The 27,187-nt window shown below is 43.1% G+C and overlaps 1 protein-coding gene across 4 annotated transcripts in view; it reads left to right on the forward strand.

Moving 5' to 3' along the window:
- LOC115099712 (putative defense protein Hdd11) overlaps positions 1-27,187 on the forward strand; it is a 108,324-nt gene that overhangs the window by 7,684 nt on the left and 73,453 nt on the right. The window contains exon 1 of one of the 4 annotated variants that reach the window (XM_029617460.1): positions 12,723-12,764. The exons of 2 other annotated variants lie outside the window; for them this stretch is intronic. In XM_029617460.1, coding sequence (XP_029473320.1) covers positions 12,738-12,764 — 27 coding nt within the window. In that variant the 5' untranslated portion in view covers positions 12,723-12,737. Of the gene's footprint in view, positions 1-12,722; positions 12,765-24,891; positions 25,046-27,187 lie in introns of those variants that run through there. One more of the 4 variants, XM_029617462.1, reaches the window with a different exon arrangement.

Below are 27,187 nucleotides of genomic sequence, written 5' to 3' on the forward strand. Positions count from 1 at the left end.
GGGGTAGGTTTTCGGGGGGTACGCACGTACCCCTTTGAAAATCTACCCCTTAGATTCCTTGTCTCCTTGAGAAACCACTACATGCTCCTGAATTCCGTGTTGCAAGCCTCGATATTTCCCATCATTGATTACTGCAACAGTCTGTATTCTGGCCTACCACTCACAACATTTCGACCATTACAGCTGGTACTAAATTCCTCAGCTTGCTTAATATCAGGATTGAAGCATTTTCAACTACATTTTGCCAACATTGTTCGAGTTACACTTGCTTCCTATTGGCGAAAGAATCACATTTAAACTTGGAATGACAAACTTTATTTATTTATTTATTTAACAGCTTTTAATATACCGGTGTTCGTGGGACACATCACGCCGGTTTACAATAAAACTTGAGAAAGGAGGAAAGTTACAATAAACAGGGCGAGGGTATGGGAGCTGGTGCGAAAAAGGGCGGGAGTGGGGGGGGATAGGTAGGAGGAAAGTATAGAAGCTGAGAAGGTAGAGGCGTAACTAAAAAAGGGTGGGGGGGTATTTATAAGGGGAGATATTTACAGCAGCAGTGACTGCAGAGGTGAGAAAGTTTAGAGCAGGTTGTACAATATAACTTATTAACAGCAGGTTAATTAACGACCAGACCTGTCCATGAGCCAATACTATTTTAAAATTTTACCAACCCACTAGAACTCTACGTTCTCTCCCGCGTGGATTGCTAGATGTTCCATCTCCCAGAGCTGCACGTCTACTCATTACTCATGAGTGCGCTTTTTCAGTGGCCGGTTCTGCCCTTTGGAATTCTTTCCCAATGCAACTTCGTCAGTGTGACTTGGTAAAAAAAACTTCAGAAAATTTCTTAAAACCTTTGGGGTAGATTTTAAAAACTTGTGCACAAGCGTCCATGTGTGCCCGCGCTACCTGGTGCACACGCATGGATATGAGATTTTATAATATACTTGCATGTTATAAAATCGGGGATCGACGCACGCAAGGGGGTTCACATTTGTGCAACCTGCATGTGCCGATGCCCACGGCCTTCTGCAGTTCCCTCCCAGTGCGCTCCAATTTAGGAGCAGCCTGGGAGGGAACTTCCCTCCCCCCCCCCCCACAATCCTTGTCTTACCATTTGCTGTTCCTGCCTGGAGCAATTTGCGCGCGTCGGCACTCTGCCAGCGTGGGATCCCCCAGCTCAGTGGCAAATGGCCGCTGTCCTGGGCATCTCTACCCATGCCGGCCACGCCCCCCCCCCCCCACCCCTTTCCAGAGGCCCCAGGACTTACACATGTGGCCGGGCCTTTGAAAATTGGCCCGGTGCTCATAAGCCCGGCCACGTGCGTAAAGTTTTGAAAATTTACACCTTTTTGTTTAATTCTGCCTACTTTTGTTTGTATTGCTTTATTTATTTATTGATATATGTTCTTATTATTTTCTTGATTATGTTTTACTATGTTTTAATTTTAAATCTGTTTTCAAGTCTTAAGTTGAGTGTTTTATGCTATTTTGTTTTATTATTGAATTTTATGATTTTTCTCTTGTCTGTTCCTGAACCAATTGCTCCAAAAAAATGTCATTTATTCCATCCAGGAACTTTATATCTCTAGCATGTACGATGATACATTTACCCAGTCAATATTGGGGTAATTGAAGTCTCCCATTATTACCGCACTACCAATTTGGTTAGCTTCCCTAATTTCTCTTAGCATTTCACTGTCAGTCTCACCATCTTGACCAGGTGGATGGTAGTATACCCCTATCACTATAGTCTTCCCCGACACACAAGGGTTTTCTACCCATAAAGATTCAATTGTGCATTTAGTCTCATGCAGGATGTTTATCCTGTTGGACTCCATGCCATCCCGGACATAAAGCACCACACCGCCTCCCGGGTGCTTCTCTCTGTCATTGCGATATAATTTGTATCCCGGTATGGCACTGTCCCATTGGTTGTCCTTCTTCCACCATGTCTCTGAGATGCCAATTAAGTCTGTCATCATTCACTGCTATACATTCTAATTCTCCCATCTTACTTCTAAGACTTCTGGCATTAGGATACAAACATTTCAAAGTTTGTTTTTTGTTTGTATTTTCATTCTGCTTTTTAATTGATAGGAATAAGTTAGAATTTTTTAGCTCAGGTGCGTGTTGTATTTGTGGCATTTGTGGACCCTTGGTCGTATTGGAGATGACGCCTCCCACGGGGAGGAGCCCCATGGGGAACCAATGCGATAGGCTAGACTCTAAGAGATGGACACAGCGCAAGTAAAACTTTATTATACTGCTGTACTAGAGTTGGCACGACTCGAAGGGCAGACAGTGCTGGTGTTCAAGATGAGCTTTAGTCTTTAAATGTCTTGAAAGCAGCATGGTAGTGAAGGCTCAGAGTAGGTTCCGCAGAGCAGGGCAGGCTGTGACTCAAGACGAATATTCAGCAGGCTAGAAACATAGCAGTACTCACAGCGTGGTGGAGAAGATAGGCTCTTTCAGGTGAATGAGCGTTGAGAGTCCCGGGGTCGAGATGTAGATTACCCAGAGCTGGATCATCCCTTGAGGAGCGAGTACCCACAAATACTGAGGGTTCCTGAAAAGAGAAAGCAGAGAGGACCCATGAGGAGTGGGTATTCAGTTATGTAGAAGCGAAAGGCCCCCAAGAAGCGGGTACCCAGAACTTCTGTAGCCTGTGAAGTAAAACCCCGAAGGGCGAGGAAGGATCTAAGCAGGAGCTTAGAAGCGGTCAGAGTAGCGAACCGAAGTCCTTGCTAACTCGCTTTACTGTAGCAGAGCGAAGGTTAAAATACCTGGTGGTGCTGACATCATGCGGTGGGGCCGCCCCGAGGTTCCCCCCATGACGTACAAATGTGTGGGTGGCACGCGCACCCTAGGAGGCCTCCAAGAACATGGCGGATGGGAACACCCATGCTGGTCCATGAACACTGAGAAGCATGGCAGGCCGCAGCGGAGACAGCCATTCTTCCAATAGCGGGGGAAAGAGGTAAGAGAGAAGTGAGGCAGAGCAGTCGCAACCATCTGCGACTGACGGCCATAACAGTGAGTTTTTAGTTACAGGCACTTGGACTACTTTTCTTATTATTGGAACCTCACTGTTGGGATGCCCTAATTCTAATGCATCGTTAGTATCCTTTGAAGATTTCCGCCTTGTTCTACAATCAATCATCCTTACCAAAGTTGATTACTGTAACTCCTTGCTGCTCGGTCTGCCAGCTACCACCATTAAGCCTTTACAGATGTTACAGAACTCAGCGGCCAGGATCTTGACTAACTCTAATAAGAGAGACCACATCACGCCCATCCTCTACAACCTCCACTGGCTCCCGATCAAATACAGAGTTCTCTACAAAGTTCTGACCATCATGCACAAAACCTTACACAACCTAGCCCCAATTGATCTTACCTTTCAGCTGCGCACCAACAACTCCACGAGACCGATTGGAAAAGCATACCAAGGCACCCTTTTTGTCCCTCAAGCCAAAACCTCGCTAAGGAATAGGGCACTTTCCACTGCAGGTCCTACCCATTGGAACACCCTCCCACCAGACCTCAGACAAGACCCCTGCCCGCTTTCCTTCAAGAAAAAACTGAAAACATGGCTATTCAGCCTAGCGTTTCCCTGATCCCGCTTGCTAGCAATACACTTTCGCTATTGCTCACAATTACTTCCCTTGGCAACTATGATTTGTTTTGTATGTTATCAATCCGTTCTCAAACCCGCCCCTAAATCCACCATTCAATCTTGATCCTTTGTTTTTCTTATCCTCCCTCCCCCTTGTCCTTCTCCGCCGTCCTCCTCCTGCATTCTAGCCCAAAATCATTCAATGCATTCAACTGCTTGTTAACTTTAACTTTATTGGCTTTTTGCAATGCAACTAGTATAAGATATTAACTTCAATACATGTTACTTAAAGTTTTTTATATGTTCTAGGTTCTATGTAATGCTCTCAGGCAAGTTTTATTGTTTCACTGTAAACCGGTTTGATTTGTATCCAATGCAAGAAGATGGGTATATAAAAAAACCCATAAATAAATAAGATACCTCTCTCCGAACCATGCGCTGCTGAGCGACTGTCGGCTTTCCCCTTTGTTCTAGTTTAAAAGCTGCTCTATCTCCTTTTTAAAGGTCAGCGCCAGCAGTCTGGTTCCACCCTGGCTTAAGGTGGAGCCCATCCCTTCGGAAGAGACTCCCCCTTCCCCAAAATGTTCCCCAGTTCCTAACAAAACTGAATCCCTCTTCCTTGCACCATCGTCTCATCCACACATTGAGACTCTGGAGCTCTGCCTGCCTCTGGTGACCTGCACGTGGAACAGGGAGCATTTCAGAGAATGCTACCCTGGAGGTTCTGGATTTAAGCTTTCTACCTAAGAGCCTAAACTGGCTTCCAGAACCTCCCTCCCACATTTTCCTATGTCGTTGGTGCCCACATGTACTATAACAGTCGGCTCCTGCCCAGCACTGTCTAAAATCCTATCTAGGTGAACACGTGAGATCCGCCACCTTCGCACCAGGTAGGCATGTTACCAGGTGATCCGCATGCCCACCAGCCACCCAGCTGTCTACATTCCTAATAATCGAATCACCAACTATGATGGCCGACCTAACCCTTCCCTTCTGGGCAGTAGGCTTTGGGGAGATATCCTCGGTGCGAAAGGACAATGCATCACCTGGAGAACAGATCCTTGCTACAGGATCCTTTCCTCTCCAATCATGAGACCTTCTTCCTCCAAGACAGCACCAGGGCTGCCATGTCCCTGAAGGTCTCATCTATATACCTCTCTGTCTGCCTCAGCTCCTCCAGGTCTGCCACTCTAGCCTCCAGAGATCGGACTCGTTCTCTGAGTGCCAGGAGCTCTTTGCATTGCATGCACATGTACAATTTCTCACCGGCAGGTAAAAAATCATACATGTGATACTCTATGCAAAAGACTGGGAAGCCCCCCTCTTACTGCTGGACTGCTGCCTTCATCTCAAACTTGTTCAGTTCCTACTTAAGTTTACTGATGATGGTCCAGCCCCTGGTTTTGTACACTCGAGATGTGCTGATATTTATTTATATCATTACAGCCTGTATGGCTTAATGGGACCAGAACAAAACAGAGCAGGACAATTTTGACCATTGGTGATTTTTCTTTATTTTTTTTTTTATAATCTTTTTTTTTTTTTTTTTTCCAATTAAATTTAGTGCTTGTGGAAAGTGTGAGATTGCCAACCCTGAAATCTGAAGTCATCCATTTACCCACTGAACAGGTACAGCATGAGAAAGCAGTGCAAGCTTCCCCCTCACATCCTGTCAATGTGCTATCAATGGCGGGACTTCCTGTTATGAACTTGAGTAGCTGTGAACTCCTGGCCAAGGTGAGAGCTGACTCCGCCCACAGGGAGGAGCCCTGTGGGCCTCACTGTTGGCAGGCTTGGTGTGATCACACAGCACACCCTAGTGGGGAGACTTTATTATGGAGGAAAGGCAGATCCCGCAGAGCGGGAAATAGAGAGACACAGTTCTGTGCAGTGAGGGAATACCCCAATGATACTGTAGATGATGGTAACCTGGATGTGGCCGCAGATCGGGTATGCTAGTCGTTCCCACAGGCAATGGAAAGACCTCAGGGTGCAGCTCCGGTAGTGGCCTGCAGAGCGGGGTACGCTGAGGAGTCTGCGCTGGTGGAAGACTGAGGTTAGTAGCCAGAGGAAGCTGTAGTGGAATGAGGCAGGAACAACTGCGCAGAGTGAAGAGAAGGCTTGGCTGTCGAGGTGCGGTAGTGGCCCATGGAATGGGGTACACCGCAGATGAACCCAGCAAGCGTTGAAGTAGTAAGCGATGAAGTACTCACAGAGGAATCCAGGAAGCTCTGAGGTGGTGGGTAGAAGGAGACGCAAGCAGGAAGGCCCTCCAAGGAGCGGATAGACTAAGGTGCAAGCCCCCGAGAAGCGGGTTCTCAGCGTCTAGACCCATGGAGAAACAGGAAGTCCAAGTAGAGCGGAATTAGACAAGTAGGAACTCCTTGGTAACTCGTCTTAGCCAAGGGCCAGTCAGGTTAAGTACTGAAGGCATCTGACGTCATTGGTAGGGGACGCCCCCGAGGATCCCCCCATGACGTGTATTTAGGAGGCCCTTGTGCACGCGCGTGCATCTAGGTAATCCCTAATTCAAGATGGCGGTCGGCAGCATCCACGCTGCTCAGGAGACGTCGCGGAGGTCGGCATTAACTGGCGAACGCTGCCACTTGTCCCAACGAGGCAGAAACAAGGAGAAAAGAGGCGAGCATCAAAGGTCACAGCCGTCTGCGACCAGGTGCAACACTTCCTCTAAGGGCAAAAAGGAAAACCAGTCCTCTCTGTGCAATTCTGATCTTTCTTCGCAGTCTGCCAACAATAATGGTACCAACTAGCAGGCCCAGTGCAACCAGGTGTGCAAACCATGCAATTGCATAGGGCAGCAGAAAACAGGGAGGAGCTTGGGGGGGCAACCAATGGAGCCCATCCCACCAGCAGCCAAAAAGAAGCTCCCAGGGCTACCAGTGGAGCCAAACCCATAGATAACTGAAAAGTGGATGAGGCCACCAATGCAACCCACCCTGCCAGTAATGGAAGAGGCCTCTGGAAATGTCATGAGAGCCCATCTCGCCAGCAGCCAAAGAAGAAAGGGAGAGGCCCAGCCTGATCAAGAATGGGGGAGGGGGGAGAGAGAGAGACAGCATGTGTGAGGGAAAGGAAACATGTGTAAGTATGTATGTGAGAACAATGGAGTATGTTTGTGAGCATGAAAGTGTGTATATATGAGAGAGAGAAAAAAAAGTTTGTGAAGCTCCACTTCCCACCACTAATCCATGACAATCTCAGGGTGGCTGGAAATCAAAAGTTCCCAGGTATGGAAAGCAGGAAATTATTTTTAATCCTTATTAGTTTAAATTATTGGATGTTATTTGATGTATCTGATGTTTTGAAATATTTTATTGGTGTTTGGGAAATTTTTAAGAATGCGTATGCGTTTTTAATTATTGGATGTTCTAATCATCAGGTATATTGAAATATTTATTCTTTTTATTAGTATTGTTTTACTATTTTGATGTTTTATATTTCTGGATTTTATTGTTTGATGTTTTATGAAGATTGATGATATTTCTGTTTTTTCATTGTTGCACTGCATACAGTCTGGCTTCTTTCAGTTTCCATTTCACTTTTTGTCTGCATGATTCAATTTAGAACATAAGAACATAAGAAAATGCCATACTAGGTCAGACCAAGGGTCCATCAAGCCCAGCATCCTGTTTCCAACAGTGGCCAATCCAGGCCATAAGAACCTGGCAAGTACCCAAAAACTAAGTCTATTCCATGTTACCATTGCTAATGGCAGTGGCTATTCTCTAAGGGGCGGATTTTAAATGCCCTGCGCGCGTAAATCCGGCTGGATTTACGCGCGCAGGGCCCTCAAGCACCGGCGCACCTATTTTGCATAGGCCGCCGGCATGCACAGAGCCCCGGGACGCGCATAAGTCCCGGGGCTTTGTAAAAGGGGCGTGCCGGGGGTGTGTCCTATATGATGCGGCGTTTCGGGAGCGTGGTGCGGCGTTGTGGGGGCGGGCCCGGGGGCGTGGCGCCGGCCCGGGGGCGTGGTCGATGCCTCCGGACCAGTTCCCTGGTCGGGTGATGGCGCACCAGCAGCCCGCTGGCGCGCGCAGATTTACGTCTGCTTTTAGCAGGCGTAAATCATGCAACAAAGGTAAGGGGGGGGTTTAGATAGGGCCGGGGGGGTGGGTTAGATAGGGGAAGGTGGGGGGAGGGCGAAGGAAAGTTCCCTCCGAGGCCACTCCGAAATCGGAGCGGCCTCGGAAGGAACAGGCAGCGCGCGCTGGGCTCGGCACGCGCAGGTTGCACAAATGTGCACCCCCTTGCGCGCGCCGACCCTGGATTTTATAAGATACGCGCGGCTACGTGCGTATCTTATAAAATCCAGCGTACTTTTGTTTGCGCTCGTGCAATTTTATAAAATCCGGCCTTAAGTGAACTTAATAGCAGGTAATGGATTTCTCCTCCAAGAAATTATCCAATCCTTTTTTAAACACAGCTATACTAACTGCACTAAACACATCCTCTGGCAATAAATTCCAGAGTTTAATTGTGCGTTGAGTAAAAAAGAACTTTCTCCGATTAGTTTTAAATGTGCCCCATGCTAAATTCATGGAGTGCCCCCTAGTCTTTCTGTTATCTGAAAGAGTAAATAACCGATTCACATCTAGACCTCTCATGATTTTAAACATCTCTATCATATCCCCCCTCAGCCATCTCTTCTCCAAGCTGAAAAGTCCTAACCTCTAGTCTTTCCTCATAGGGGAGAAGTTCCATTCCCCTTATCATTTTGGTAGCCCTTCTCTTTACCTTCTTCATTGCAATTATATCTGTTTTGAGATGCGGCAACCAGAATTGTACACAGTATTCAAGGTGCGGTCTCACCATGGAGCGATACAGAGGCATTATGATATTTTCTGTTTTATTCACCATTCCCTTTCTAATAATTCCCAACATTCTGTTTGCTTTTTTGACTGCCGCAGCACACTGAACCGACGATTTCAATATGTTATCCACTATGACGCCTAGATCTCTTTCTTGGGTTGTAGCACCTAATATGGAACCCAACATTGTGTAATTATAGCATGGGTTATTTTTCCCTATATGCATCACCTTGCACTTATCCACATTAAATTTCATCTGCCCAATTTTCCAGCCTCACAGGTCTTCCTGCAATTTATCACAATCTGCTTGTGATTTAACTACTCTGAACAATTTTGTATCATCTGCAAATTTTATTATCTCACTCGTATTTCTTTCCAGATCATTTATAAATATATTGAAAAGTAAGGGTCCCAGTACAGATCCCTGAAGCACTCCACTGTCCACTCCCTTCCACTGAGAAAATTGTCCATTTAATCCTACTCTCTGTTTCCTGTCTTTTAGTCAGTTTGCATCGCCACCTATCCCATCGTCAGTTTGCATCGCCACCTATCCCATGACTTTTTACTTTTCCTAGAAGCCTCTTATGAGGAACTTTGTCAAACGCCTTCTGAAAATCCAAGTATACTACATCTACCGGTTCACCTTTATCCACATGTTTATTAACTCCTTCAAAAAAGGATTTGTGAGGCAAGACTTGCCTTGGGTAAAGCCATGCTGACTTTATTCCATTAAACCATGCCTTTCTATATGTTCTGTGATTTTGATGTTTAGAACACTTTCCACTATTTTTCCTGGCACTGAAGTCAGGCTAACTGGTCTGTAGTTTCCCGGATCGCCCCTGGAGCCCTTTTTAAATATTGGGGTTACATTTGCTGTCCTCCAGTCTTCAGGTACAATGGATGATTTTAATGATAGGTTACAAATTTTTACTAATAGGTTTGAAATTTAATTTTTTAGTTCCTTCAGAATGGGGTGTATACCATCCAGTTCAGGTGATTTACTACTCTTCAGTTTGTCAATCAGGTCTACCACATCTTCTAGGTTCACCCTGATTTGATTCAGTCCATCTTTATCATTACCCATGAAAACCTTCTCCATTACGGGTACCTCTCCAACATCCTCTTCAGTAAACACCGAAGCAAAGAAATCATTTAATCTTTCTGCGATGCCCTTATCTTCTCTAAGTGCCCCTTTAACCCCTCGATCATCTAATGGTCCAACTGACTTCCTCACCGGCTTTCTGCTTCAGATAAATTTATGTGTTATAGTCTCTTTATTCTGTATTTGGAGAGGTTCTGTCTCTGCTTTGCATGTGTGATTGAAGCAAGGTATTCTGCTAGCATATAGTTTCTGTGTAGGGATCTATGGTAGCTTGGCTTGTTCTGTTTTCTTGTTAGAAGGTGTATTGGTATTTTAGAGCCTGGTATAATATTTGCATTGTTGCCTGTTTGAGTGCTGAACAATTAAAGTGGGACCACATAAACACCCGAGTGCCAACAAAATTTTTTTGATTTTTTTAAGTGAAAACCCTCAAAAATGAGCAGGGCATAAGTGAAAAAAAAGTTTTTTGTGAACTGTTCACTTATAGGAATGCAACTTTTTGTTTGTTGCTAAGTGTAACAGAAATGCCCGCTCAATATTTTTAATCACAGGGAAAATACTTGTTATAAAAGTCACTTAATCTTGAATTACTGAAGTTTCAAAAATTTTGTATAATTTTGCGGCTATAACCCCATATAACAAATTAAAGCAACACTTATCCTATGAGAAACTGCAAGAGCTCAAATATGTCAGCTCTGCTTACGCCCGACACAGCACCGTGTTTCGTAGACTTCGTCAGGGGCTGTTCTTTTAACTAAAAAAATAACATATGAAAACCATATTTAGAAACTTATCACAGTCCTTACATTTTTACCAATAGAACAATACATACATGTCTGCGAGGGTTTTTTTTAAGCAAATTCAATGTGGCTATGGCGTCCCAGCAAAGGATTTGCCATATTGAAACTGACGTTTTTAAAGAGCACTGCCAGCTTGTATGCTGACCAATCAGAGAAGACAAAAAAGAAAAAAAAATGGAAGAAGTATTTTAAAACAATGACATCCACTCAATGCTATCGTTCATGCCTTGTGGAGTTCTGTAGCTAATTCAAAAATCCATTTTTGTTCTTTATAGTTGAGAAGACTGCGAGGATCTCCCCCTCGGATATGTGTAGTAACCATATTTATTTATTTATTTTATTTATTTAACATTTTTATATACCGAAATTCATGTAGCAAAGTTACATATCAATTCGGTTTACATTATAACATTAAACAGGCATGACCGAATGCAATGCAATTACATCGAACAGGAGAATAAAACTTGGGTCAAGTAAACTGGGGATTAAAGAAATAAACAAATAACAAAGAATATATTAAACAGAGAATACAATAAAGAATGAGTGAGGTTCTAGAGAGGACCTGGCTAGATATGAAGTAGTCACTGTACAATCTGCGGATATTTGGAAAGCTTGAGCAGAATTGTCGTTATGGATAGAAAGCTTGTTCGAATAGCCAAGTTTTGAGTCTCTTTTTGAAGGCGATAGGGCAAGGTTCTTTCCGTAGCAATGGTGGTAGAGAGTTCCATAGCACGGGGTCTGCTGTGGAAAGAGTACGTTTATTTAATGAGGCTTTAATGGTAGGGGCGAGGAGAGTATCCCTATAGGCTGTTCTCACCGGTCTGGAGGGTATATGTGGCTGGAGAGGGATGTTGAGTTCCAGTGGAATGAGCTTGTGTATATTTTTGTGTATGATTGTTAGTACTTTGTAGGAGATTCTAATCTTGATTGGGAGCCAGTGTAGGTTTTTCAAAATGGGGGTAATATGATTTCTTTTGTTAGATTTAGTTAGAATCCTGGCTGCAGCGTTTTGAAGCATTTGTAATGGTTTTATGGTGATGGTTGGGAGGCCGAGTAGGAGGGAGTTACAATAGTCAATTTTGAAAAGATGATTGCTTGGAGAACTGCCCGGTAGTCTTGGAAATGGAGGAGCGGTCTGAGTCATTTCAGGACTTGCAATTTATAGAAGCCGTCCTTAGTGGTGTTATTAATGAATCTCTTAAGGTTTAGTTGACTGTCCATTATGACTCCGAGGTTTCTAACTTGCGAGGAGAATGATAGTTGACCAGTAGGTGGTATGTTAGCTGTGGCATGGTTACCATCCTGTGTGACAAGGAGTAGCTCAGTTTTCTTGGAATTAAGGATCAAGTAAAGGCTCATGAGTAGGTTGTTGATGTCTTGGAGGCAGATGTACCAGAATTCTAGTGTTTTTTGTAGTGATTCCGTAACCAGGATGAATATTTGTACATCGTCTGAGTAGATATAGTGTGTGAGTTTTAGTTTGGAGAGAAGCTAGCAAAGCGGTAATAAATAAATGTTGAAGAGGGTGGGGGATAGGGAGGAACCTTGGGGGACTCCCCAAGATGAGCGAATTGGGTGAGATTCGTCATTGTTGACTCTGACCTTATAAAATCTGTTATGTAGGAAAGATTTGAACCAGCTGAGAGCAGTGCTTTTGATGCCTATGTCAGATAGCCGATCCAGGACTGTTGCGTGGTTTATCGTGTCAAATGCGGCCGATAGGTCGAGGAAGATGAGTAGGCCGGGTTGTTTTTTATCTAGATTCAACAAAATTGTGTCCATTAGAGAGATTAGGAGATTTTCTATATTTCGGGCTTTTCGGAAGCCGAAATGAGAGGGGGCTAGTATTTTGTTATCTTCTAAGTACTCCGAGAATTGCTTATTGACTATTTTTTCTAAGATTTTGGAAATGAAGGGGAGTTTGGCGATCCGGTGAAAGTTGGAGGAGTATTCTGGAGACAGGTTGGGTTTTTTCAGGAGTGGTTTTAGGATTGTGAGTTTCAGAGGGTCTGGAACTGTTCCTTGTATTAGTGAACTGTTAATATATATCTAATATATTCCAGCGCAATTGTGTAAAATCATGATGGGCTGTAAGACAATGTTTAATGATAGGTGCTTCCAGGTTTTTTGTGTGCAAGCGACTCCGATGTTCTCTTAACCTCTGCAACCTCTTGTGGAACTGTGTGAGAGAGTCTACAGGAAACTCCCTCAGACCACCTTAAGGGACTGGCCACAGCTATCTGGCCCGGTCTTCCTTAAGTCCCAACCCAGCAAGGAATTCTGGGCCCAGGGAGAATCCCTTCAGCCTAGAAGACAGAGCCCAGAAGGCTTAGGGATATCCCAGGGAGCAAGCAGGCAGCCACTTCATAAGAAAACCTGCTATGTCTCTGTGTTACCTAAACTTTAAGGTGAGCTGCATCATTTGTTTGTTTTGCTTTGCACTTTGTTTTTCACTGTAAATAAATTGCCCAAAAGGAAACAGCCAGAGTGTGCCTCCTTATTTCTTCTGGCTGTTTCCAAGCCGCTATCGCCCAAGTTACCACAAACTGATCAAGAGATTTAAGATTCAATTTTATTTTTACAGAGATTTCCAGCTCCTTGTCCCACTGGGGCCTCAAAGAGAATCCATTTTGAAAAATCTGAATCGGTGCCTTGAAGTGGTTGCTGATTGGCTCGGAATCAATAAATTAAAGTTAAAGATAGGGAACTCTGAAAATGTATGTATTAAGAATGGTAAATACAAAAGCTCTGTTGTTCAAAATTATTCAGCAATTAATGGCATATTTTTGCCATTTAAAGCCCAATTATATAATTGAACACGTGGGGCTGAAGTACCCGCGTAAGTCCACCTTGAAAATTTGCAGGATTGTGCGGACCTTTGCGTGGCTTCAGTGAGCACGTTTATACTGCTAGGGTGCAGGTGCAAATGTTCATGAAAACATTTACATGCATATGTGTGAAAATGATTTCCCTGCCCCATGGAACTCCTCTTCACAGTACGTAGAAAAGTGCTGCCGCGCATACTTTTCCGTGCACAGTCCTTAGCGTAATTTTCAAAAAGCCCATTTACGTGCATGAATACTTTTGAAAATTCACCCATTAAAGAACATGTTTGCTGTCTTGGGTGTCATTTTAGATCAAGAACTTAACACGTAGTCTCAGATCAATGCAGTGGTTAGAAACTCTTGTGCCAGTTAAGGCCTGTTACATGCATTAGTATCAGTCAACTCTTATGTAGATTTTTGTGATGTCTGTCAGAAATTCCAATAGAATTATCCACAAACTCCAATTTTTTCAAAATATGACTATTTGCTTCTTGACAGAAACATATAAGTAGAACAGCTTTCTCCAGTCCTCCGAGAGTTACACTTGTTAGCTTTGGTATTTCAATCTCCATAATATTGGCCCACATTACTTGCATGACAGGCTGCAAATTTATAATCCCTTGCACATCTTGAGGTTGTTGAACACAATGCTACTACAGTCTCCATCAGAAGGAAAATGTAAGAGAGCACTTTCATGCATAGGTCCATATTGGTAGAACTTTTTAATTTGTTGAATTTCTTTATTAAATCATGTATTAGCTTTCAGAGATAAGATTAAATTCTACTTCTTCCAGCAGGCATTGTCTGAAGCAGACTAATATTAGAATTATGGTATGAATTTAGTTGGAGGTGACATTTGCTGTTGTATGACTTTTTATACGAATTTTAAGTTTATTCTTTTTTTATGTTCTGATTATAGGTTTTATTTAATGTACTATTTGTGTGTCATGTTTATACAGATTTTAAAATTTGTTGTAACTCACTTTGGGCCAACAGAGATACAGCATGGATAAAATATGACAAAATAAATTAATCATATGTGTGTATGGGTACAGAAAATATATTTTATATTATTTCTTATAATATTATAATCTTATCTGCTGTTTTCAACACTTTCAACCACCTTGTTTTTCCATTAACAAACATGCATGAAAACAAGATTTCAGCTACTTCTTCTAAAGCCCTTAAGCTCTTGTTTGCAGTTTCATGCTATAGACTGTGATGTCACAACCACATGATTATGAGTTCAGATGAGGATTAGGCAATGTTTCTGCTGAACATGAAGAGACAAAATTCAAGTTATGTTGATGCTAAATAGTAAGGACAGTAGAAATGCATAGAAATAAAAGGTATACTACATTAGCCAAACCATGCCTACAATATTGTTTGCATTATGAAATTACTTTTTTTCTGGATAATCTGATACAATTTATTTCACAATAGCACTAACTTTATTCAGATAAAATGGGAAATATTACATGCTAAATACACTCTAGCATTTTCAACAGATTATTCATACCTCCACAATATCTTTAGTGTTGCATGGATAACGGAGGGGGGGGGGGGAGAAAGAGCCTTTATAAGGCCTTCACAGTCAAATATTTGTATCACTATAGGAGGGCCAGCTAGTAACTCGAGGTGAGGTTTTGGTGGTGGTGTAGGGTTTGGGGGCCAGTAGGACATGCAGAGTGAGACGTACGAAAAGCGCAGTACACCTCAGTGAAGATTTGAAGTCATTTGGAGTGAGGAAAGTCTCACAAAGATGAGATTTCTACTATGTTCTCTTGCCCTAGCTTGATAGCTTGATGGGCTCTATACCAGGGACTAAGGTAAGAAAACATTGTAGAAATCTTAACTTTGTGAGACTTTCCTCACTCCAAATGACGTCAGATCTTCACTGATGTGTACTGGGCTGTTCGTATGTTTCACTCTGCATGTCAAACTGGCCCCAAAACCCTGAACCACCACCAAAACCTCACCTCGAGTGATTAGCTGGCCCTCCTATGGTGATATAAATAGTTGAATACCGTGAAGGCCTCCCCTGAGGCTTGCTCTCTTTCGCTCTCACTCTCTCTCATCACACACCTTAATGCCAGGAAAAAGGTGTAGTTATTTCTGGTATTAAAACTGTGCAATATTGCCCCTCATTTTCCATGCGGTAACATAGCTATCATTAACGCCATAATACTTTATTTATTTATTACATTTTTCACATTTACAGACAGCAAAAAGCATGCTCCAGAAAATATCAGGTACATCATGGAAGGAAACCATTTACCATTTTACATAATATCAAATACATCAATTTTTCCCATAACCTGAAGTTACACTAAAGTAGGTGGGGGGGAGTAATCATCAATAGAGCAATACGCCATAGAAATGTAAAAAGGAAAGAGGAGAGAATGCAGATCTCTATTTATTCACTGACAACAGGGACATGAGCTACTTCTTGGTTCCATTGACGAGAGTCCAGAAACAACTCTAACTGGGAAGGGTCATAAAAAATATATTTGGCATTGTTTATCTTCATAACGCATTTCCATGGAAAATGGATAACTAACTGAGCCCACATACATAGAACTAGAAATTTCTTCCGATGTTGCTGTATAGCCTTAGTTAAATCTGGATACATCCAAACCTTTTAGCCCAGATAAAGGGTATTCCTAGTTTGAAGAAATATTTTCATAATATTGTCCCGATCAGAAGACAATTCAAAATTTACCAATAATGTACCCCTTTTCTCTATCTGTGCCACTAAAGAAGATTCCAAAAACTCTGTTAAATTCAATGATGCTGGCCCATTAACTTGTTGATTTCCTCCTTCCATCTTGGTTTCTAGAAGAAAATACACTTTGGAAATCGGTGGTAGTGCTTCTGTTGAAATTTGTAATATTTCTTGTAGGTAACATCTAAATTGTTCCCTCGGCGAAACCATCTTACACTTTGGGAAATTCAGAACCCTTAAATTTAAATATCTCGCTGCATTCTCTAGATTTTCCATTCTTCTAATTAAAGCTGTTTCACCTTGTATTAGGCCATTCTGGACAGATTTTATTTGGGTAATCTTTGAGTCCATTTCTTCAATTTTTTCTGTGTGCAAAGACACAACGGGATTTAAGTTATTAAACTGAACTTGAGTACCCTTAATAGCCGTGTTCAAAGTTATTATTGAGTTTTCCAAAAGAGAAATAACTTGCCATAATGAATCTAAAGTCACTACACTTGGTTTCACCAATAATGATTGAGAAGTAAAAGTTACCGATTGAGTTGTTTGAGGAAACTGTCCTTCTTGGATCCAGGCCGTTCGCTCTGTCTCACTCCGTTCCATGGTGGCCCAAATGCCACCTCCCTCTCACTTGCACTCAAGAGTCAGCCCTTCCAACCGCGGAGTGGAAGATAACATTCCACCCTCGATGACAAACGCAGCTTTAGCCCCTGCAGGACTCTCCTCAGTGGCACTCACCCCTAAGGACGCCTTCCATCTCTGGAGCGTGTCCGGGCCCGCAGTCACATCGCGCAGATGTAGAGAGGGCATCATCGGAGCTCCGGGACTCAACGATGTCTCTCCCATGAGCAGGGGGGTCTGCTCTTCTCCCTCTGCTCTCACAGAAACCTCCGGAGCATTCACATCTGCTGGTGGGTAGAAGCCGACTATGCTCGTCTGAACAAGTGTAGGTTTTAGAGAGGCCAAGGCTCCTTCCCTAACATGCCCTTTTCTCTTTGTATGAGGCATTTAGGAAATAGTTACAAAAGTGAGCAATACGGGAGCTACTACATTCCACGTCCTCTCCTCGCAATGCCATCTTGGAACGCCCTCAAGCCATAATATATTTTGATGAATGACCCTATAAGTTTGTATGCCCTCTTGACAGGACAAACACTTCCATTGGTCAGATTTAGGCCAGGAGCTAGAGTACAGTAATTTTGGGAGTGGCACCAAGCTGTGCATGAGCACACAGGGCTTTACCCTGTTGACTCCACTGGACAGTGCTGTACTCTCAGGCAGCAAAAACCAGTCCACTGCTTCTGCTCCAGCCTCTCCCCTCCCACATAGTGTGCAAGGTAGGCCTGGAGCAGACAGAGTAAGGTTATAGAACAGTTTGGTGCTGGCTGATACTGAGACCAGTGCCATTTTTATAACAGAAGCAGTGGGGCACGAGCATCTGGTGATCACTCCTGCCCTTTTTATCCTCAGAGAGCCACAGAAGAGGTAAGGAGCAGCAGGAAAGGGATGCGGGTTTTCTATTCACATTTCTTGACAAACAGTGTGAGCTATGTGTCAAAACAAAATTTAAAAAAATGTTTTTGGTTTTTTTGAGATACCAGGGATTTGTATTGTTTGAAATTAACTTGAAAATGGGCTATTTCAGCTCAGATACCACATTTGTTTCAAATGAATGCAGATCCCTATCTGACTCCAACTACAAAGACTTCATTAGCCCAACCTGCTGGAACCTACAATTCAAAGCCCTCTGCATCTCCTTCAAGTCACTAAATGACCAGAATCCAAGTTATCTGAAGGAGCGCTTTCTCGCAGGTTAAGATCAGAAAAAGAGGCATGCCTACAGCTCCTTACTCCTAAAGACCCAGGCTGGACCAAACGTGAAAGCACACCTTATCCTCCTTTATCCCCAAGCTTTGCAACTCACTCCCAAAAGAGACCAGACTAGCCAGTGACCTACTGGCATTCTGCCATAAGGTAAAGAGTTGTCTCTTCTGTCAAATCCATCCTCCTGATCTTAGCCATTAGTACCAGCCACCTTCTCATCTCTGCACCCAAGTGAAAAACATCCCATGATCAATCTTCATGACTTCTTATTACTATTTGTTTTGTTTGTTGTCATATAAGAACATAAGAACATGCCATACTGGGTCAGACCAAGAGTCCATCAAGCCCAGCATCCTGTTTCAAACAGTGGCTAATCCAGACCGTAAGAACCTGGCAAGTACCCAAAAACTAAGTCTATTCCATGTTACTGTTGCTAGTAATAGCAGTGGCTATTTTCTAAGTCAACTTAATTAATAGTAAATGGACTTCTCCTCCAAGAAATTATCCAATCCTTTTTTAAACATAGCTATACTAACTGCACTAACCAGATCCTCTAGCAACAAATTCCAGAGTTTAATTGTGTGTCGAGTAAAAAAGAACTTCGATTAGTTTTAAATGTGCCACATGCTAACTTCATGGAGTGCCCCCTAGTCCTTCTATTATTCGAAAGTGTAAATAACCGAGTCACATCTACTCGTTCAAGAACTCTCATGATCTTAAAGACCTCTATTATATCCCCCCTCAGCCATCTCTTCTCCAAGCTGAACAGCCCTAACCTCTTCAGCCTTTCCTCATAGGGGAGCTGTTCCATCCCCTTTATCATTTTGTTTGCCCTTCTCTGTACCTTCTCCATCGCAACTATATCTTTTTTGAGATGCGGCGACCAGAATTGTACACAGTATTCCAGGTGCGGTCTCACCATGGAGCGATATAGAGGCATTATGACATTTTCTGTTATATTAATCATTCCCTTCCTAATAATTCCTAACATTCTGTTTGCTTTTTTGACTGCCATAGCACACTGAACCGACAATTTTAAAGTATTATCCACTATGATGCCTAGATCTTTTTCCTGGGTGGTAGGTTCCATATTAGGAGCTAACATCGTGTAACGAAAGGACATTGCCACCTATCCCATGACTTTTTAATTTTCCTAGAAGCCTCTCATGAGGAACTTTGTCAAACGCCTTCTGAAAATCCAAGTACACTACATCTACCATTTATCCACATGTTTATTAACTCCTTCAAAAAAGTGAAGCAGATTTGTGAGGCAAGACTTGCCTTGGGTAAAACCATGCTGACTTTGTTCCATTAAACCATGACTTTCTATAGGTTCTGTGATTTTGATCTTTAGAACACTTTCCACTATTTTTCCTGGCACTGAAGTCAGGCTAACCGGTCTGAAGTTTCCCGGATCACCCCAGAGCCCTTTTTAAATATTGGGGTTACATTTGCTATCCTCCAGTCTTCAGGTACAATGGATGATTTTAATGATAGATTACAAAGTTTTACTAATAGGTCTGGAATTTCATTTTTGAGTTCCTTCAGAACTCTGGGATGTATACCACCCAGTCCAGGTACTTTACTACTCTTCAGTTTGTCAGTCAGGCCTACTACGTCTTCTTGGTTCACTGTGATTTGATTCAGTCCATCTGAATCATTACCCATGAAAACCTTCTCCAGTACGGGTACCTCCCCAACATCCTCTTCAGTAAACACCAAAGCAAAGAAATCATTTAATCTTTCCATGATGGCCTTATCTTCTCTATGTGCCCCTTTAACCCCTCGATCATCTAACGGTCCAACTCACTCCCTCACAGGCTTTCTGCTTCAGATATATTTTTTAAAGTTTTTACTGTGAGTAAATTATGTCCGTATTATGGACCTTGTATTTTGTCTTATGTGCCATGTTCATTGTGTTGTGTACCATACTTATGTATTATACCTTGTGCATGTAATTACTCAACTATCCTGTACCATACTCCAAGTATTCCAGTAGGGGAGTGAGTAAAAAAATCTTTGAAATAAATATATGCGATGTTACCTAGAGAACATATCTTATTTATAGAGTATCCACAAATTGTATATTTATAGATTAGAATGAATTAAGGGGGGTTTACATTTTTAAAATGGTGCCAGATGGGAAGGCTCCTCCAGGATTCAAATTGAAAGTCCAAATGCCATCCCACCGAGCATGATATACATGGGCTAAAATCATTAGTGGCTTGTAAATTCAGTATTGTCAGTTATATTACCAGATGCACCTGAGAAAACAATAGCTGCTTCCATGTGTGGACATTACTCTTTTGGGCATAGATTATTTGTGCATTTACCTTACAAAGCCGAGTTAGCAAACATCCTGTTACTCACCAAGATTTTGTTTTGAGGTATTCAACAAATTGTCTGTCTGAGATAGTGATATATGTGATTATTTGCCCTTGTCCCTTAATATATGTGGGGGCGTAATAAATGTATGCTCAATTACATGTTTGAGCAATGGGTGGAGGCTCCTATGTTTAAACATTGCATGCAACAGAATCATCTTTTTATGGATTTGCATGGGTAGTGGTGGACCAAATTCATAAACATTAGCATGGTGGAAATGTTCAAACCCTTTTAAAATTGTAAAGAGCAGTCTTGGATTTTTAAACTTCACAGTATGGAGCCACATGGCATGAATCTGGGACTGCATTCAAACTCTCTGATGTGACATTTTTTGATTGGAGTCAATTATTTCATCAGTTTTTCAGGAGTGCACAGAGCATTGTCATTGTTGATATTTTTAAGAACTGTCAGGAAGGAGGGAGATGTTAGATATGCAACATGATTGGTCAAATTTCCTGCTTGTTAATTGGCTGAAGTTGGGACTAACTGTTTGTGAATATTTTCCTATATATTTCATTGGTTCATGTGATTCAGCAGCTGTTTTGTAGTCTTCACATATGTTATTTGCCTCACTTTGTTAAGTTGACAGAGAGATATAAGAACATAAAACTTGCCATACTGAGCAGACCAAAGGTCCATCAAGCCCAGTATCCAACAGTGATCAATCCAGATCACAAGTACCTGGCAGGATCCCAAAGGGTAGATAGATTCAATGCTGCTTATCCCAGGGATAAGCAGTGGATTTCTGCAACTCTACTTTAGTAATGGTTTATGAACTTTTCTTCCAGGAACTTGTCCAAACCATTTTTTTTTAAACGCAACTACACTAATAGCTTTCACCAAATCCTCTGGCACCACATTCCAGAGCTTAAATATATGTTGAGTAAAAAAATATTTTCTCTTATTAGTAACTTCATTGTGTGTCCCTTAGTCTTTGTACTTTTTGAAAGAGTAAATAACTGATTACTCGTTCTACTCCACTCATTATTTTATAAACCTTTATCATATCTCCCCTCAGCCATCTCTTCTCCAAACTGAAGAATCCTAACCTTTTAAGCCTTTCCTCTCAGGGGAATTGTTCCATCCCCTTTATCATTTTGGTCACCCTTCTCTGTACCTTTTCCAATTCTGCTATATCTTTTTTGAAATGTGGTGACCAGAACTGCACACAGTACTCAAGATGAGGTCGCACCATGGAGAGATACAGAGGCATTATGATATTCTCTGTTTTATTCTCTATTCCTTTCCTAATAATCCCTAGCATTCTATTTGCGTTCTTGGCTGCTGCAAGGTCCTCTTGCAATTTCCCACAATCCTCTTGTGATTTAACAACTTTGAATAATTTTGTTTCAGTGGTGATGCTGGTAGAACAGATAATTTTGTGTTATCTCATGGTGGTAGTAGGACATTTCATCATAAGATACCCCCAGAAGCAGTTTTTTGAAACACTGTACCTGTTTTGGATAAGGATTACAGTTACAGTGAAACTGATTTCCAGTTTTGCAAATTGCAACATTTTATGAACATGGAAATAAGCTTAAAAATTGGACTGGACAGGAGGAGGAGAATGGAATTATACTGGGGTCGAGCCTGGGTAACTGTGAATTGAAGACTCACTGCACTATACTTCAAAGGAGAAATGAGATACTGAAGGAGTTATTGAAGAGAGTTGCTAACAGGCTCTGAGAATGACAGCCATGGATGTGAGTTCCCCCTGACGTCTTTAGTAAGAAATGTAAGCAAGAACCTCACATTTCATTTAATTTATGAATCACTTTCCATATAAAATCAACCAAAGTGATGTATATACAGAACATGTATATAACAGCCTAAAACAAAACATATACAATAGTAAAATAAAAGTAAACAAATAAAACTAAAGAATAAAAGAATTTATATAAGACAGTCCATTGTTGTAACCTGACCTACCAAGTTCTAAATCACATCCATGGCTGGGGCATGGGGTAATCAACAAGGGGCAAGGGGGTGTGAAAAGCATCCTCTGGTGAATTTCACTGGGTGTCAGCTTACATATAATCATCTTAACCTGGCACCTTCCTCCTACCAGAATTGGTTTCCTTGATTATCCTCCCTCAGTCCCTCCTTGCTACCTCTAGTGGATGCATTGACAGGGTGGGTTTGCCTGGGTTTTTTTTGTTTTAAAATAAGCTAGGGGCCAATACAATATCAAATTTAAGAACATAGAAATTGCCAGGCTGGGCCAGACGAAGAGTCCATCAAGCCCAGCATCCTGTTTCCAACAGAGGCCAAACCAGGCCACAAGAACCTGGCAAGTACCCAAACACTAAGAAGATCCCATGCTACTGATGCACTTAATAGCAGTGACTATTCCCTGAGTAAACTTGATTAATTACAGCTAATGGACTTCGCCAAGAACTTATCCAAACCTTTTTTGAACCCAGCTACACTAACTGCACTAACACATCCTCTGGCAACAAATTCCAGAGCTTTATTGTGCTTTGAGTGAAAAAGAATTTTCTCCGATTAGTCTTAAATTTGCTACTTGCTAAATTCATGGAAGTTCTCCTGAAAGTGTAAATAACCGATTCACATCTACTCGTTCAAGACCTCTCATGATCTTAAAGACCTCTATTATATCCCACTCAGCCATCTCTTCTCCAAGCTGAACAGTCCTAACCTCTTCAGCCTTTCCTCATCGGAGAGCTGTTCCATCCCCTTTATCATTTTGGTTGCCCTTCTCTGTACCTTCTCCATCGCAATTATATCTTTTTTGAGATGCGGCGACCAGAATTGTACACAGTATTCAAGGTGTGGTCTCACCATGGAGCAATACAGAGGCATTATGACATTTTCCATTTTATTAACCATTCCCTTCCTAATAATTCCTAACATTCTGTTTGCTTTTTTGACTGCTGCAGCACACTGAGCCGAGGATTTTAAAGTATTATCCACTATGATGCCTAGATCTTTTTCCTGGGTAGTAGCTCCTAATATGGAACCTAACATCATGTAACTACAGCAAGGGTTATTTTTCCCTATATGCAACACCTTGCACTTGTCCACATTAAATTTCATCTGCCATTTGGATGCCCAATCTTCCAGTCTTGCAAGGTCTTCCCATAATGTATCACAATCCGCTTGTGATTTAACTACTCTGAATAATTTTGTTTTGTCCGCGAATTTGATAACTTCACTCGTTGTATTCCTTTCCAGATCATTTTTATATATATTGAAAAGCACCGGTCCAAGTACAGATCCCTGAGGCACTCCACTGTTTACCCTTTTCCACTGAGAAAATTGACCATTTAATCCTACTCTGTTTCCTGTCTTTTAACCAGTTTGTAATCCACGACAGCTTGAAAAAACATGCATCCAAACTGGGTGCACGTTTTTTCAATGTGCACCCATTCCCCTCTCCTGGGCGCCCAATGCAACAGGCAAATGAGCTGCCGTACTAAAAAGGACACACTAGGGATAAATTGTGTGACCCTAGCATGTCCATGGCATCGGGTGCCCAGGAGATGTGGCTGTGTGCCGGTAAGGTAAAAAGGATGCTCAATTAATGAGCATCTGTTTTCCTAACGCGCGCACAGACATGGGTTAGGGAAACGGACACTCATAAATTGAGTGTCCGATTTCCTAACTTGACTGCTGTCCCGATTTATTTTTCTTGCTGCTTTGCTATGATTCCTCCTTAGTATCATCCCGCTTTTTTTGTGGAAGCTTGGAGCATGTGCAGACTTAACTTCAGCTCCAGGACTGGCGTTGTTTTGCATATTAAAATGTGCGCCTTGGGCACAGTTATTTTTTGCAGTGGCGTAATAGTATTAGCCTCATCTGCATGGTGTTTACATGTGATGAGTGCTATTAGCTATGTGCTGGTTTGGACGTGCGTTTTGGATGCATCAGGTGTTTATTCTAGCGTGTCCAAAACGACTGTCCAACTGCGCGGCAAGCTGTGCTCAAGGCTAAGTGCACTGCATTGCATTGGCCTCCTGGTAAAGAAGAGGGATGAGGTTCTGAGGGATATCGTAGACTTCCTCCCTCGTTTTCATGTAAACACCTGAAGGTTAAAGAACCATCATGGTAACATTTGTCTGCAGTGAAATAACCCCCTTTCCCTGTACCCACGTTGAGGGAGGTTTTACAGTACTATGGCCTAGCATAAAGTAGTGTGGCTGTGGTCCAGGCCACTTGAATCTATCCTGTCTTGAGGAAGAGAGTATTAGCGCTGGACAACTAAGCAAGAAATAGATTATGTTACAGGTTTGTGGGTATTATTTGTTAACCTTTATTTCAGTGCCAGAGCCTAGTCAGGGCAGGATTTGCTTCAGGGGGGAGTCCAGTTGCCCAAGGAGGAAACTACTGGGCAAAAATAAACCAAACAGTGAGGCAGAAGCTTCTTGAAGTAAAATTATAAATGCAGCAGGGGAGCTGAAGGCGCTGTCCCCGCTGTCAGATTCAATTAGACTTCAGACTGCATCCGTTTCTTATTGCTGTCCTGAACATTACACATGTCTTTGGGACAGCAGAGGCGCCTCCAATTCCCTTTTATGAACGCCCATTTAAAATAATTCGCTTGTTGGAATGCTAGTGACCTCCATCCTCCCAGGATAAAGATAAACACCAGCCAGTGTTTATCTTTATAAACACTGGAGGGAGAGCAGTGAAACCTAGCAGCAGGGCCCGGCCGGGGGAATTGAGTTTCCTAGAAAGCCTGGGCGGGAGGTACCCAGCACTTCTTCGCCTCTGCCAGGTTGAAAAGGAAAAGGTGGCGCGGGCTCCTGGGAGCGCGCGCAGAGCCACAGTTACAGGGCCGGGGTCGTCACGTGACCCGCAGAGGGGCGGGAATAAGACCGAGAGTCCTGCGCTTGGACCGTGCACTCGGCAGCATCTTTTCACTTCCAGAGGAGGCAAGGCAGGCAGGAACGCTCCGGAGAGCTAAGAGGTATTGCAAGTCTGCTTCGGGCTACTGCGGGCGAGGAGTGGGTTTACCAGTTGTGGCTGCTTCACTAGAAGAGGGTTTTGTTTTTTTAAATCGGATGTTTGCTGTTGGAACATGCAGCGGTAAAAGGGGGCAATAAACCTAATAGGGGTATCTTGGAGGGTTCGGCTTGATTTTCCAGTGCATTGGTTTCACCTGTATTAAACATACATTATGGCATTGTGAAAACTAAACTTTATTCCTTTGCTAGGATGCAAGGTCAGTCTGGTTTAGGTATAACTTAATCCGACCCTGTGAAATGCAAAACGTCTACCCGCCAACGTTTTTAAGTGATTTACATGTGTACGGTGTGTTTACATGGCATGGTATTATTATTTCTGTGTTTGTACAGCTTTTTTTTTTTTAGCAAAATCTCTTGCAGACGGATTACTTAACAATTACCACCCATGGCAGCTGCTACTATATCGTTTGCTACCCCTGATGTGCCAACATCGTTTACTATGAAGTAAGAAAATGTGTAAAAATTGTAGTAATAAAATATGCGAGGGGTAATCGCATAAGCCAAGAATTACCACCGAAGCAAATCTTGCTAAAGAAAATAAAAGCAACCCTCAAACAATGCTTGAAGTATAATAAAATGATATACCTTTGGTCCCTTTGTGGATGGAGTAGAAAGCAGCATTTACCGGAATATGGAAAAAGCAGAAAATTTCTATGAATAAACAAAAGTCATGGCAATAATCTATCTGCAAGGGCAGCAGTTACAACTTGAAACAGAAAGCCAGGGGGTTACCTGCAGGGCGCAGTAGTTACAGCCCTAAACACCTTGCTGAGCAAAAGCCAGGGGGTTACCTGCAGGGCGCAGTAGTTACAGCCCTAAACACCTTGCTGAGCAAAAGCCAGGGGGTTACCTGCAGGGCGCAGTAGTTACAGCCCTAAACACCTTGCTGAGCAAAAGCCAGGGGGTTACCTGCAGGGCGCACTAGTTACAGCCCTAAACACCTTGCTGAGCAAAAGCCAGGGGGTTACCTGCAGGGCGCACTAGTTACAGCCCTAAACACCTTGCTGAGCAAAAAGCCAGGGGGTTACCTGCAGGGCGCACTAGTTACAGCCCTAAACACCTTGCTGAGCAAAAAGCCAGGGGGTTACCTGCAGGGCGCAGTAGTTACAGCCCTAATCACCTTGCTGAGCAAAAAGCCAGGGGGTTACCTGCAGGGCGCAGTAGTTACAGCCCTAAACACCTTGCTGAGAAAAAGCCAAGGGGTTATCTGCAGGGCGCAGTAGTTACAGCCCTAACCACCTTGCTGAGCAAAAGCCAGGGGGTTACCTGCAGGGCGCACTATTTACAGCCCTAACCACCTTGCTGAGCAGCCAGGGGGTTACTTGCAGGGCGCACTATTTACAGCCCTAAACACCTTGCTGAGCAAAAGCCAGGGGGTTACTTGCAGGGCGCACTAGTTACAGCCCTAAACACCTTGCTGAGCAAAAGCCAAGGGGTTACCTGCAGGGCGCACTAGTTACAGCCCTAAACACCTTGCTGAGCAAAAAGCCAGGGGGTTACCTGCAGGGCGCACTAGTTACAGCCCTAAACACCTTGCTGAGCAGCCAGGGGGTTACTTGCAGGGCGCACTATTTACAGCCCTAAACACCTTGCTGAGCAAAAGCCAGGGGGTTACTTGCAGGGCGCACTAGTTACAGCCCTAAACACCTTGCTGAGCAAAAGCCAAGGGGTTACCTGCAGGGCGCACTAGTTACAGCCCTAAACACCTTGCTGAGCAAAAGCCAGGGGGTTACTTGCAGGGCGCACTAGTTACAGCCCTAAACACCTTGCTGAGCAAAAAGCCAGGGGGTTACCTGCAGGGCGCACTAGTTACAGCCCTAACCACCTTGCTGAGCAAAAGCCAGGGGGTTACTTGCAGGGCGCACTAGTTACAGCCCTAACCACCTTGCTGAGCAAAAGCCAGGGGGTTACCTGCAGGGCGCACTAGTTACAGCCCTAAACACCTTGCTGAGCAAAAGCCAGGGGGTTACCTGCAGGGCGCACTAGTTACAGCCCTAAACACCTTGCTGAGCAAAAAGCCAGGGGGTTACCTGCAGGGCGCACTAGTTACAGCCCTAAACACCTTGCTGAGCAAAAAGCCAGGG

The sequence above is a fragment of the Rhinatrema bivittatum genome, chromosome 10 (assembly GCF_901001135.1).
Source record: "Rhinatrema bivittatum chromosome 10, aRhiBiv1.1, whole genome shotgun sequence".
Taxonomy (NCBI): Eukaryota; Metazoa; Chordata; class Amphibia; order Gymnophiona; family Rhinatrematidae; genus Rhinatrema; species Rhinatrema bivittatum.